This window comes from Octopus sinensis, unplaced genomic scaffold, assembly GCF_006345805.1.
Source record: "Octopus sinensis unplaced genomic scaffold, ASM634580v1 Contig01210, whole genome shotgun sequence".
In the NCBI taxonomy this organism is placed as follows: domain Eukaryota; kingdom Metazoa; phylum Mollusca; class Cephalopoda; order Octopoda; family Octopodidae; genus Octopus; species Octopus sinensis.
In genome coordinates, this window is record NW_021824658.1 from 22823 (window position 1) to 36638 (window position 13816).

General features: G+C 35.4%; 1 protein-coding gene across 1 annotated transcript; it reads left to right on the plus strand.

Annotated features, from left to right (window-relative positions):
- The first annotated feature begins 2515 nt into the window (after positions 1 to 2515).
- LOC115227009 (RNA-binding motif protein, X-linked 2-like) lies at positions 2516 to 12985 on the plus strand. Its single transcript, XM_029797959.1, has 6 exons — positions 2516 to 2615; positions 2786 to 2970; positions 6193 to 6197; positions 12472 to 12624; positions 12655 to 12784; positions 12815 to 12985. Exons 1-6 carry the CDS (start codon positions 2516 to 2518, stop codon positions 12983 to 12985), a joined length of 744 nt encoding a protein of 247 aa, XP_029653819.1.
- The last annotated feature ends 831 nt before the right edge of the window (positions 12986 to 13816 follow it).

Here is a 13816-nt window from a genome sequence, read left to right on the forward strand (position 1 = left end):
AAAAACTTAAAAAATAAAAAAATACATGCAGATAGAACACCTGCAATGAACATGAGCGTCGATACAACGCACCAACATCAAACCAGGTAGGAATTTTAATAGTAGGTCAACAATATGATACTAGAGACATTATCATAAACAAAGATCCACTGGATTAATGAGAATTTCAGAAACGCATCGATCATACGATGCTCTTCAGTACCATTAATATTCCCCAGAGGAGAGGATGGCTACAATTTTAGGGTAATGCATATCAATCCATCAACTGGTTTAACAACCACTAAAAAAACCAGTTGTATGGAATTTTATTCTTATAGGTTATGATACGAGAGCAAGATTTCAACATGATTCATCGTACAGGACATTTATTTAATCAGTTTATTGTAGATATGTATGCAAAGATAGAAGCAGAGAGACTTCTCTACATTCGTTTAAATCAGCGAAAACTAAGAGCTGAGGAGTTATACATCTAAGAGATGCAATAATTAATGATGGTAATGTAACTGATGTAGGTCTAATGGTTATTTTGCCGTCGTCATTCACGGGAGGACCAAGATATATGCATGAACGCACACAAGATGCGATGACGTACGTAAGAAATTACGGAACACCGGATTTGTTTATCACTTTTACATGTAATCAAAAATGGCCAGAAATTAGTGATAACATATTTATAGGGCAAAAGGCAGAGTATAGACAAGACATCATTGCGAGAGTTTTTAAACGGAAAGTCGATAAGATGATGGATCTTCTCACAAAGGGACAGATATTTGGAAAGACAAGATGCCACATGTATACAGTAGAGTGGCAAAAAGAGGTTTGCCACATATACACATATTGTTATGGTTAGTCACTAAAATTAGGGCTACAGAAATAGACGATTGCATACGGGCAGAATTGCCAAATCCAAATGAAGATAGAGAATTATACGAGATCATAAAAGAAATATGATACATGGTCCATGTGGCATGTATAACAGATCATCACCGTGTATGCGAAATGGTAAGTGTTCTAAAGGGTACCCTAAAAACTTAATATATAATACGCAAACAGGTGAAAATGGATTTCCGCTTTACCGAAGAAGGGGCACAGCTGAAGGAGGATTTACTGCAACTCTCCACGAAGGAAAAGAAAATGAAATAACAGTTGACAACAGGTGGGTGGTGCCTTATAATCCTCTGTTATGTAAGATTTTTGATGCACATATTATGTGGAATTTTGTAATTCTATTAGATCAATTAAATATGTATGTAAATACATTAATAAAGGGTCTGATCAAGCAATTTTTACAATTGAGCAGCGTGACGAGCCAAGCTTTTTTCAGCATGGACGATTCATCTGCAGTAATGAAGGAGCATGGAGAATTTTCGGATATCCGATTCATGAAAGATATCCATTAGTAATGCATTTAGCGGTGCACTTGGAAAATGGACAAAGGATATATTTTAGAGAAGAAACTGCCCGTAATCAAGTTATGAATCCAAAAAATTCAACGCTTATGGCCTACTTTGAATTATGTCGGACTGATGAATTTGCGAAGACAATTTATTATGTTGATGTGCCTAGATATTATACGTGGGAAGTGGCCGGAAAGAAATTTAAAAGAAGGATAAGAGGAGAGCCAGTAAACGGGCATAACGGTATTGTAAGTACGGATGCATTGGGTAGAGTATATACCGTGCATCCAAATAATTTTGAATGTTATTGTGTTAGGTTACTTTTGCACAACATTCGAGGGCCAGAATCATTCACTGATCTGCGGACTGTCAATGGTGTACTCTGCGAAACATACAGAGAAGCCTGTTTTAAATTAGGTCTTTTAGAGGATGACAACCACTGGAATCAGACTTTAACAGAAGCCGCAATTGCAGATTCTCCATCGCGACTAAGGTATTTATATACTTTGATGCTAGCCCATTGTGGGTTAGCTAATCCTAAGCAACTGTGGGAAGGGCATCGAGAAAGCATGTGCGAAGATATATTAAGAGAGAAGAATAGATCGATTTTTGATGAAGAGATTTTCAACATTGGATTAATCATGATAGACAGATTGCTAATATCTGTCGTAGGTAAGAGTGTAAGTGATTTTGGTTTAGCAATCAGTGATCTTCATAATATAAATTTTTTAGATGAGCATTATAATTTAGAAGAACTTCAAAAAATTGTGGAAGAAAGAGAACAAAGCTTATTACCTGGGCAGTTGGAAATATACAGAGAAATTAACCGAGTCATCCAAGAAGAAAATGGTTCTATCATCTTTATTGATGCACCAGGTGGTACAGGTAAGACCTATCTTCTAAATTTATTGTTAGCAAAGGTGAGAAGCGACAATCTAATAGCATTAGCAGTTGCATCGTCTGGAATTGCTGCAACTCTTTTAGATGGAGGTCGAACAGCACATTCAACATTCCCTTGAACCTGTCTTACAATACTGAACCGGTTTGTAATGTAAAAAAATTCAGTTGCGGGTTATAGAATTATGAATTCTAGGTTAATTGTTTGGGATGAATGCACAATGGCTCATAAGGGCGCATTCGAAGCAGTCGACAGAACATCTAGAGATATCAAGAATTGTGAGGAACTGTTGTTTGGGGGAGCAATAGTTGTATTGGCAGGTGATTTTAGACAAACTCTGCCAATTATTCAAAGAGGGACGCCTGCGGATGAATTGAATGCCTGCCTCAAATCGTCATACCTGTGGACACACGTCAAAAAGGTAAGCTTAGATGTAAATGTACGTGCACATTTACAGGCGTCAATAGCATATTTCCAAATATCCTTTTAGATATTGGAAATGGGGCAATTACTTCAGATATACAGGATCAGAAAATCAGTCTACCGGAAGAATTATGTATATATGTGAATACAGCAGAAGAATTATTCAGTTCAGTATATTCTGAACTATCAGAACACTACAGGAATTTCGACTGGCTTCGTGAACGGGCTATATTAGCTCCGCTAAATGATGAGGTACTTAATATAATTTAGATTTATTAATCAAAATCCCTGGAGAAGAAAGAATATATAAATCGGTAGACGTTATTATGGACCATGAAAGAGCCTGCGAATATCCGGTTGAATTTTTAAACTCCTTAGATCCCTCTGGAATGCCGAATCATCTTTTAAAATTAAAGATAGGCGTTCCAGTGGTTTTATTACGAAATCTTGCGCCACCTAAATTATGCAACGGAACGAGGTTAGTTATCAAAATTTGATGGCTAACGTAATAGAGGCGACGATATTAACAGGTAAGTATAGAGGTGAGGATGTTTATATTCCACGAATTCCGATAATTTCTGATGAATTACATTTAGATTTAAAAGGCTGCAATTTTCTTTGAGGATGAGTTTTGCAATGACAATAAACAAGGCCCAGGGACAGTCATTAAAGGTAGTTGGGTTTTTTTAGAGAGTGAGTGCTTTTCACATGGACAGCTGTATGTGGGATGCTCGAGGGTAGGCAGAAGAGAAAATTTATTCATATATGCCAAGGAAGGACGGACGACAAACATCGTTTATCAACAGGCGATAGAATAGGGTTACATTAAACCAGGTAGTTTTATACATCTACATAAACTTATAGTTGTTTGATGAAACAGGCCCTCCGCAGGAGCTAGGTCGCGGTGAGCGAAGCGAGCTGCCGAGCTAGTATTAGATGAAAACTTATTTAAAGCAAGTATAGATTCACTCTGGTATCGAAGTTCTCCGATTTGAAAATTTTAATAAGTTTCACATTCTTCGTCTTTGTCCGTACAGTCTGATGCTTAACTCCATCAAAAATGTTTTGTTAAAAATAAACGCTCACGTGAAAAGAATAGAAATGGTATAAATTTTCTTAAATGGTATAGTATAGATATCCACGAAATGATATCTAAACAGTTCATTTCTAAAATGAATAAAAAAATAAATTGATAATATCTTGAAACTTTATAATTCCTCGATTTACTTGTCCCTTCATTCAAGAATGAATCTGCCTGATCTTTGTCACTGGTTTAAAAAGATATTACTGATGAGAAAAATATTTCAATTTTACTTGACCTCCGGGTTCAGTAGCAAAACAAGATATCCTCTAGGTCCCTGAGGATATGATTAACTGCTCTTGAAAAAATACTATTAATTATTTTTATTATTTGATCAAGGACAATCTTCATCTGTGATGATAAAGTTTTTTACGCAAGAGAATATTGTGTATTGCACAATGGACAGATTAGATATTTTGATTCTTTTTTTCATGTGCAATAAATCCTGACCGATACGTCAGTGCAAATTGATCCGACTTTATTCCAGTCAATAAAATTAAGTTTCATAAATTTGTCAACAGCAGCAAAAATATCCTGACCTCGTGTTCTTCCGTAAAGTTAGATGCTAAAAAGAAAATCCTCAACGATCTTGTTTGCCTCGACAAAACGTACTAAAAAAATCAACTGATAAATCGAAGTTATATCGGTCGATTCATCGAACTGGATGCATATCGGAAAAGAATTGCAGTTAATAAAATTAACAATCTGAGACAAGATATCACCAGACATATCTTGAATTCTTCGAGAAATTGTATCATTTGACAAAGGGACCTCTTTGAATCTGGATACAGAATCGGAGCCAAGCAAAATTTCGCCCATTGAAATAATAGAAGGTTTTATTAGAAGTTCTCCGAAGAATGAGGCGCCTTATTTTTTGCAATTATATAAGCCATCCTTAATATAAAAAAGAAAAAATCTTGTATAATGCGCGAACAGGAGGTTTGGTTTAAAAAAGAGGGAAAGGAGGTTATTTTTGGTGTAGAATCAACTTTTTCGCTTAGCGGAGAACTCCTCAAAGCTAAGTTTTGAATATGGATGAAGAGACTCCATATGCCTTTTTAACTTTGCCAGTTTAAGTGAAGTATTGTCGAGAATGCAATGGGAAATCATGCATTGAGCCTTATTATAATTGTTATCAGAAGATCGATATTTTGTGAATCCATATTGAACATAAGAAGCACACCAGAATCGTTTCTTATCCAACATTAAAACACGCGATTAGAGTGTGCAAAAAATTTATTTTTTATATCTAGAGCATTTTTATGAAAAAGAAACAAAGACTACATTAAAGAAATATATTGCAAATATAAAATTCTGGGGACTCCCTTATTTTTTATGGGGACCCCGTTGAGAAACGCTGCTCTAGGACAAAATCAGTCGAGTAATGTTTAATATCCAAGTTATTCGTGTTTTTAATAATAAATATACTTTGATCAACATTAATTGAAGAAGCTACCGGCAATTTTTTATTGTTAAAAACAAATTTATTAGTCAAAATCAAATAGAGATTTAAAATTATCAACGATAAAAATCAAAATTCTTTTAAACTCTTCTAAACGAACGATATACGCCATTGGATCAGTTGAATTTGAATTGGTCAAATTTCTTAAAAATTAATTAAAAAATCATCAACCCAAACATACTACAACACCAAAGTATGCTCAATTCATTTATAGTCATAAATGTGATTTTCGACTTGTCGCAAATAAATTTTAAATGCTTGCAGAGAATATATAAAACTCTAAATTTTTTGTTTTTTTTAATATGAGTACTCTGAATAAATATCAGGGAACTTTTTGAATATATTTCTAAGCTGCTCTATCTTTTCAGACTTTTTTACTGCATCGTTTAAAGCGATAATTTTCTAAAAAATATAATATAATAAAACAATGTCGTTTTGAAATTTTATGGGAACTATAGATCCCGGAATTTCTCTAAAAAATCTTTTGAACAATTCCGATATATTATTTATGTTTGGATTGTTTTCCAAAAATGAAAAATCTTCATTATTTGCACAATCCCTTTATCTAAAAGATATATAAATTAACCTCATTGTTTCAATTTCAGCAAAATTTCCATTCAGTCTGTAAATTCCCTTGACAATTCCATTTTTTTCGACATACTCACAACTTTTTTTAACATAATACAACACTTTCTCTAAAAATTTCATAGTTGATGGAAAATACCTTTTTCAAGTTCTTCAAGATAATTTGCAAAAAATGTTTTTTTAATTATCCCTAGTTTTTGTAGATGGTCTCGATTAGGCCGTGTTAAGAACATAGTTTTCAGCATTAATTTAATTTTAGTCATTTTCTCAAGAGATAATGTTTTGATTACGCCATGTAGATCTGACTTTTGATCTTTCTCTTCTAATGCATTATTTTCATTTTTAGCTGAAGTATTCAAATTTTTTGCTAAAATAAAGCCAATCTAAAAATGTTTGCTTCAAAAACTTGTAGATCTTTGTCACCAAGCGAAATAATTCCTTCGTTCGTCATTATTCCTCGCCACCAGGGTGCCTTTTCCAAAGCATGTTTGTCTATCACACAGATTACATCTCCAGGCTTGGGAGTAAAATATAACAAAAATAAGTTACTTCAAAAGATAATTCTTCTAAATCTTTAGTAGATCGATTTGTTGTTAGCGTTTTATATAAAGCCGATTGTGGTAGTTTAATAGTTCCTGATTGAGTAGTATTTCCGATTGGTGACATCTTTGAAATAATTATAAAAATGTTTTAACATTAATAAAATTCATCAAATAAGAACAAATATCAGAAGACTGGAATCGAACTTTTAGTCTCAGTATGAAAAAGTATAATATTGATATAAGTTTCTAAAAATTAAATTTCAAAATACCGGCTGGTTAGATTTTTTACAAAGATAAGGAAATTTAGCCACCAAAAATGTTGGATTGCATTCTGATTGAATTGTTTTTTGCAACGTACGAAACTTTTCATAGGTGGTCACAACAATCCATTTAAAGTTCCCATTGACCACGTAAAGATATATGTCTTCATAATTATTTCTCTCAGAATCTATATCCAGTATTTCAATCTAAATAATTTTTGATTTATATTAACATTGAAGTTGTTTTTCACTTCAATATAGTGATGGGAGTGAGAAATATGTGTCCTGTAAATTTTAAATACAAATTTCAAAATACGTAATCTTTCTGCTCATTGAACGAGGAAATGAAATAATCTATAACATTTATTTTAATTAGATAGTCTAAATTTCAATGATATATCATACTACTAATAATACAATTTTATTTTTAATAAATTTAATAATATTTGGTGATCTGCTTTGTGCAAAAAATTGATATTTTTTATACACTTAACGTTCCAATTTGTTTTCAAAGCCCTGGTTTGTAATTCTCACTTTTCCAGAGTTTAATGCACACGAAGGGCCTTTAACTGCTACCATTTCGTTAAAGTTCCGCTGCAATCGACTTAGCGAGATACTGAGATTGTAATTATTGTTTTAATATAAAGAAATTTGTGCTTTTTTAAATTGAATTTTATAGGATAATTGAAATTTTTGTTGATTTACTCTTGCATAAATTAAACGTGGCTGACTCGAAAAGAAAAATAAATGGAGCAGGGAACATGTCTTCTTTTGGGTCGTCTCCCTCTGGATTAATTAGTTTCCTAATAACATCTTCTCTCTCTGTTTTGATCTTATGTGGCTGGGCCCAAGCGAGATGTTAACATTCCGTTCTCATCTTGCGGTGGGCTTCCTGTTCCTGTTATAAATTAAACGTAATTCAATGATACATTCATTTTCTTTTACAAAAATGGTAAAATTTTTTGCAAATGTCACGCATTTAAATGCAAAATCAAATTTAACTATTTTAAATTAGTCGCCGAGTGGATGGACAGGCAATTCCCATGCAATATCCCGAACTATATCAGTTGAAAAAGCCAGCTTGATTTACGACCGTCATGACTCCTTCTATAGATGGCTGAACCAATCTCTGAGAGTAGTTTGAGCGCTTTGGGTTCAATTATTCCACTGGTCTCGAAAGCAAGGGGAATGAAGGAACAGGTATCGGTCAACGATGCATATTTTGCAGTTTTCCTAAATTCGAAAAGAGCAGATGCAGATCCATGACGAGAAGCAGAGTCGATAAACGAGGAAAAGGAAAATGAGTCCACACAGGTAACATCCCACATGAGGGCCAGACCCTCCCTGAATGGGAATAAGGTCGACCCATCAGGGCGTTTTCCGTCCCCGTGGTCAAGTCCAACCAGTTCTAACATTGAGGAGAATCCCGCGGCGTTAAGCACGCGCCTGAGGCGTGTCTGGGAATCCTGCCGGCACTGAGACGATAAGAGAGAGGGTGTAACCCCCTCCTGTCGATGAGTTTTCCATATCTACAATGATGGGGCTAACCAAGGCGTATACAAATTCCAATGCTGAGGAGATCGGTAACGCATTAAGCCAATCGGCCGAATGTTGCTAACAAGCACAATTAATACTCGCCCGCTGAAACTGGTCGGCATGTAAGCGGATATCTTCAAATATGTGCGAACAATATATGCTATCCCAGTTACTTTGAACAGATGGAATTTCCAGGATTTTAAGCCCTCGAGAAACCCACTCGTTGATACCAGGCGCATATTCCAACAACTCCCACTGTTCAAAAAACGGAAGGAGAACAGCGTTGACGAAATTAGTGGAAGCGGATAACAATGATAGGTAACATGGGAGGGATAAATCTCGGCAAGAGTGGATGCCCCCATAACGACTCGGTAAATTAACACGCAGAATATCACCAGATTTAAACTTGATGTTTACCAATGACTCAAGTGTTTTCGAAACCAGATTATCAAGACGAGATATGTGTTTCTGCTCAAGAAAGCAAAGCTCTGAGCTCATAAAAGAAGTAAGTTTCGGAATAAAGAAATAGTTCTTGAGTAGAAAAAGCCCAAAGTGTGATTCGAGCTTGCAGATACGCGAAATAAGGATTTCTATCTCTCCTTCCTTGTTACAAAAGCCTTCCTAGTTCCCTTCCCAATGATCGGGGATCAGAGGATAATAAGGTCGTCAAAAGCGGTGATGCTCAAATGCTCGATATGATGAACTAAAGTTGAAAAGATAGATTTAAATTCTGATGGATTCGCAGACTGGCAGATTAGTTCAGATTTGGATCCGTTGAAAGCGAGTCCGATAGAAGCAAATCCAGAAATAATCTTTGTAACATCATTTTTGACGACTTCCAAAGGTCCACCAAGCGTGACGTCATCAAGGTATCAAAGATTGACTTCTAAAGATAATTGCCGAGCAATATGATCAACCTCTAGTGAGAACAGAAAGGGCCCCAATGGGTCACCCTGTTGAATCCCCGATTCAGATATAACAACGTTGTCAGCAAACAGGAGACAACTTGAGGAAGCATATGATAGATTTACAATGAAATATAATGAAGGAAAACGACCACGCACAGATTCCAAGAAATTGTCACGTCAAATAAAATTAAATGCGTTTTTTCACATCAAGTTTAACGAGAAAGAGGATTCTATTATTTTTCAAAGAAACCAGCTGCCGTATACCATGAGCGGCTACTTCGCAAGCTTCTTTAACACCTACACCAACTTGGATCGGCATTAAAAGTTCACTTGCTTCAGAAACTACCGAATGGCAAATAATTTTAGCCACCTGGCGTCTAAAGACATTCCCAACAGCAATAGGTCGTATTCCACCGTCATATTTGTTTAGAGCCGCGAGAGGAGGGATCTCACCAGAGATAATTCCTGTACATTAGCACATGATGGTCAACACTAGGCGTCTTCCAGCCTCAGCAGTTACCGAAGAAAGAAGATCCTTTAGGTGGATGGGTTTTATACCATCAATACCCCCATTTTTAATGAAGGGGAAAGAACTGAGAGCAGTGGATACTTCCGCTGAAATGACGAAATATACGTCACAAACATAACCAATGACCAACTCTGGGATTTCGGCTAGATCGACTGGTACAGCAGGGTGTTTGAGCGTAGTTGAATAAGAACCTTGTCCAAAGGAGGGTGGATAGTTGAGTTCGAACAGATAACACGGACAACGCTGTGTACATCACCTTGCATAAAATTAACCCGAACCATTCGGGTCATGTCCTGAATCGATACATTCGAACGACGACGATGCCTTTTTACGGATTGAGGAGAAATTGCGTTGATATCGAATTTAACGTTGTCGAATAACTCACAGTTCTATTTAATATTTTGCAAAAGAGACGTGCGATCACCCTCGTATTTCTGGATGGAAGAGCCTTCGAGACTGAAGGAGACAAAAAAGAAAAGCTTGTACCAATCATCTGGCGAGTTTGAAGCCAGAGATCGCTCGATTGCAAGAGCCAAGATCCTGGCTGGTTTAGGGATCCTCGACGGAATGAATTTGCTTTTACGGAAACAGAGCAAGCGGATAAGGAATGCCTGCGCCTCCGAACAAGGCCGGTCGGTTAAGGATTTTTCAGATGAAATAGGATTAGTGATCAACGTCTGCAGGAGGCATGAGGAGAATTTCCAAGAGAATATTGTGGCCGAATTGCGCTTAGTGAGATCAACAGCGCAAAAAGTGGGGAAACCGGCTGCAGGAAACACAGGAACGCCATCTGAATTCCAACTCCCGTTTACAAGAATTAACCGATTTACAGGAGATACAAAAGGATATGAGAATAAAGACAGACAATTAAATAAGATTATGAGATAGATATAAAAAAATAGATAGGAAAGGATTAGATAGATCAGTAAGATAGAAATATTGGATAGATCACAAGCACAACTAATTTAGAATAGAAATTTAATGATAATGATTGATTAGTAGTTTTAAAATCTAGTAATAATTTATCCATATCGAAATGTTTTTTTAATAGGTAAATTTTCATTTCTCTCTTCTGCTGGATAATCATCAAAGTCTTTGTTAAAATTAACAAAACCATCTGAATTCCAACTCTTTAAATAATAGAAAATTTTTCAGATACCTGAATTTGCACAGTAGCTTGAGGAATTAATAAAAAGCATGCTAAAACTAAGTATTTCATTTTTAGAAGAAAAATAATAAACAGCTTTTATAAATAAATTTGTGATCAATATAATTCATAAAACAATTATTCCATTTACATTGTAAAAGTTTTTGAAATCGCTTTTCGATAATTTTTATAGGCTTTTCTATGTATTTCTGATAAAAGTACAAAATCTATTTTCTTTAATTTTACTAAAATCAATTTCAATCCAGAATCCAAATCTTGTTTTAATAAAGTATTATTAGGGTATTATGATCCACCCTTTTTGATACTTTAGTCATTATACATTTGAATAACATAAGGATGAGAGTCAGATTTTGCAGGACTTCTCTTTTAAGTTACATCGTCTTAGATAATAAATTCCCAACACGAAGAAAAGATTTTTTACCGGAGAGTATCCAATTTACAAAAATTTCGTTTTTTCAATATCTGCTCTTGTGTGTACCAAGCTCTGTCTTGCTATCTTTATCCACGTCGACTCCAGGAATTTCGCTTGCTCGAATCTATTCCCTTTCTCAAACTTAACAAGCTCTTAAAATACTCCTCTGCTTCCAGTGCTTGGTGCTTACTTGGCCTTGATTTCCCGCGATTCGTTCAGTTCAAAGAGGCTGGGACAAAATCTTCTGTTTAAATACTTTACGCAATCTTCGTTCAGAATCCGCCAACTCCAGTTGGCCTCACCTAACTGCGCTTGTCAGCCGCATAGTGGAGACTCGCTCAAAGCACTCTCTATCCCCAGCACGGGATTACTACTGGACGACAATTCCTTACGGATCAGTATCTGTTTACGCTTAGTCTTGAACGTCTTCCAGCCACACCCTTTCCTAATTTCGTGGAACGGCTTGCAAGAAGAGTACCGGTAAAATTCCTCGCCACACTCAATTCAATGACGTTGTTAGCAGGGCTCTAAGGTCGGCCGGTTTCCCTCCCACTCTAAAGCCAGTCGGCCTTTTTCGGAACGACGGTAAGCGTACCGACAGGATGATGACCCTTCCTATCAAGGAAGGCAAGTCCCTGGTTTGGGACGCCACCTACGTCGACTCTTTTTCGACGACGATGCTACTACCCAAGCCTTGGAGCAACCCGGGCTCCGCCAGTGCTCAGACTGAAGAGTTAAAGAGAACGAAATATTTGTGTTTTCCGGGCTTTTTTGAGTTTTCCCCCCTTGCCTTCAGAACTTTAGGAATCGTTGGCACTTTAAACTGACATTGGTAGGAGAATCTCTTTTGAAAACAAACGACCAGAGAGAGACGAGCTGGCCCTTTCCGCGATAAACAGTCGATAAACAGTCTAATTATTTTCAGTTCAGAGCTGTTAAAGATCTCTAAATACTTTCGTTAAATTATAAAGTTTTTTTGCTTAACTCATATCATACATATTGGATTATTTTTTGTGGGACAAAAAATGTCTGGTTGAAATTCCACGTCTGATTGCAGAATGTTTATTCCAAAAGTGCAGTTCAGCATGTTCGAGCACAAAAAGAAATCCGCCGCATCTAGTTGTCTCTTCTATTTTTTTACTAATTATTATTATTTACTATTAAATTTTTGACTTTTTTAAATAAAGAATTGTGTTTATATTTTAAATAAAAACATCAATTATTTGAATGAGTGAATTCTCGTTGGTAGTACTTTTGGGGTTATATGTAGAAAAATAAAAAATATTCAAAAGATTTCTGAGAAAAGCATTGATTTTCTTGGAAAAGGATCTTGGCATGAACAATATCGTAATAGTGCTTGGATTTTTGTTGGAGGTCTATCCTATGATTTGACAGAAGGCGATGTACTATGCGTATTCTCACAGTTAATACATAAATTTTTTTCTTTATTAAGATATGGAGAAATTGTTACCATTAATTTGATCAGAGACAGAAAGACGGGAAGATCTAAGGGATACTGTTTCATTTGCTACCAAGATCAAAGAAGCACTGATTTGGCCGTAGATAATTTTAATGGAATTCAGGTTTTCATATTTGATGGTTTATAAAATCAGATTTTATCTCGTACGATCAAGGTTGATCACGTGGAGAACTATAGAATTCCTGAAGAGCACGAAGAAGACGACGAGCTCACCAAAAAACTTAAATTTGAAGGGTTGTTGGGAATAAATGAAAAGGAAATTTTTAATTCCAAAAATAAGAGACACCGTTCTAATAAACATTAGATTAATTGAAATTTGTATTTTAAGTATTTTGAATTGAAATGATTGTGCTTGTTTTAGGATATCTAATTTTGTTCAATTTTTATTCTAATGTTCAAATAAATAATTAAAATACATAATCTTTTTGAAAAAATTAACAGAACCTAAAATGAAAAATTAACTAATCAATTGACTCTGGTATCCAGGAATTTTTCTTTTTTTGGAGAACTATCCACCAACGCACAATCACTTTCATTCTCCGAGTCATTCATAATTTTTCGCAAAATTGGTCTGTCCTTTCAACCAACTGGCTGTTTGCCGTAATGAATTCTTCTTGAGGCATATAAATGATATGTCTATGCTCCATCACCACGCTTTCTAGTGTCTTCTTTATCACAAGTGCCTGAATGTATTTTCTCGTCGGGCCTTCAACAGATATTTTTTTATATAGGCTTTGAAACACGTTGAAACCACTACGTCCCATGTCAGCACTATTGGACTAATCTTAACGGGTGCCTTATAAAGTATCCATAGTTCTCCCACCAGAAAATCGTATTTATGTAATTTTTCTATTTCGGTTTGTTTGAATCTTCCGTTCTATGTAAGTCCCATTCTAATTATGATAATCTCATTCTTCAGCTTGTCGTAGATCTGGCTTATTGACTGAACTTGGGTATCTGTCGATTTTGATGTATTCACCCGTATTTCGACTTTTTATGTCGATAAGCTAGATTGCACCGAATGGGACTTTAGCTTCCCAGTTTCTTTATTTCAAATAATTAATATGAATTCGTATGAATAAAAATAATTTATAATAACTTTGTTACTAACAATCTGGTTATTTTTAAATTAGTC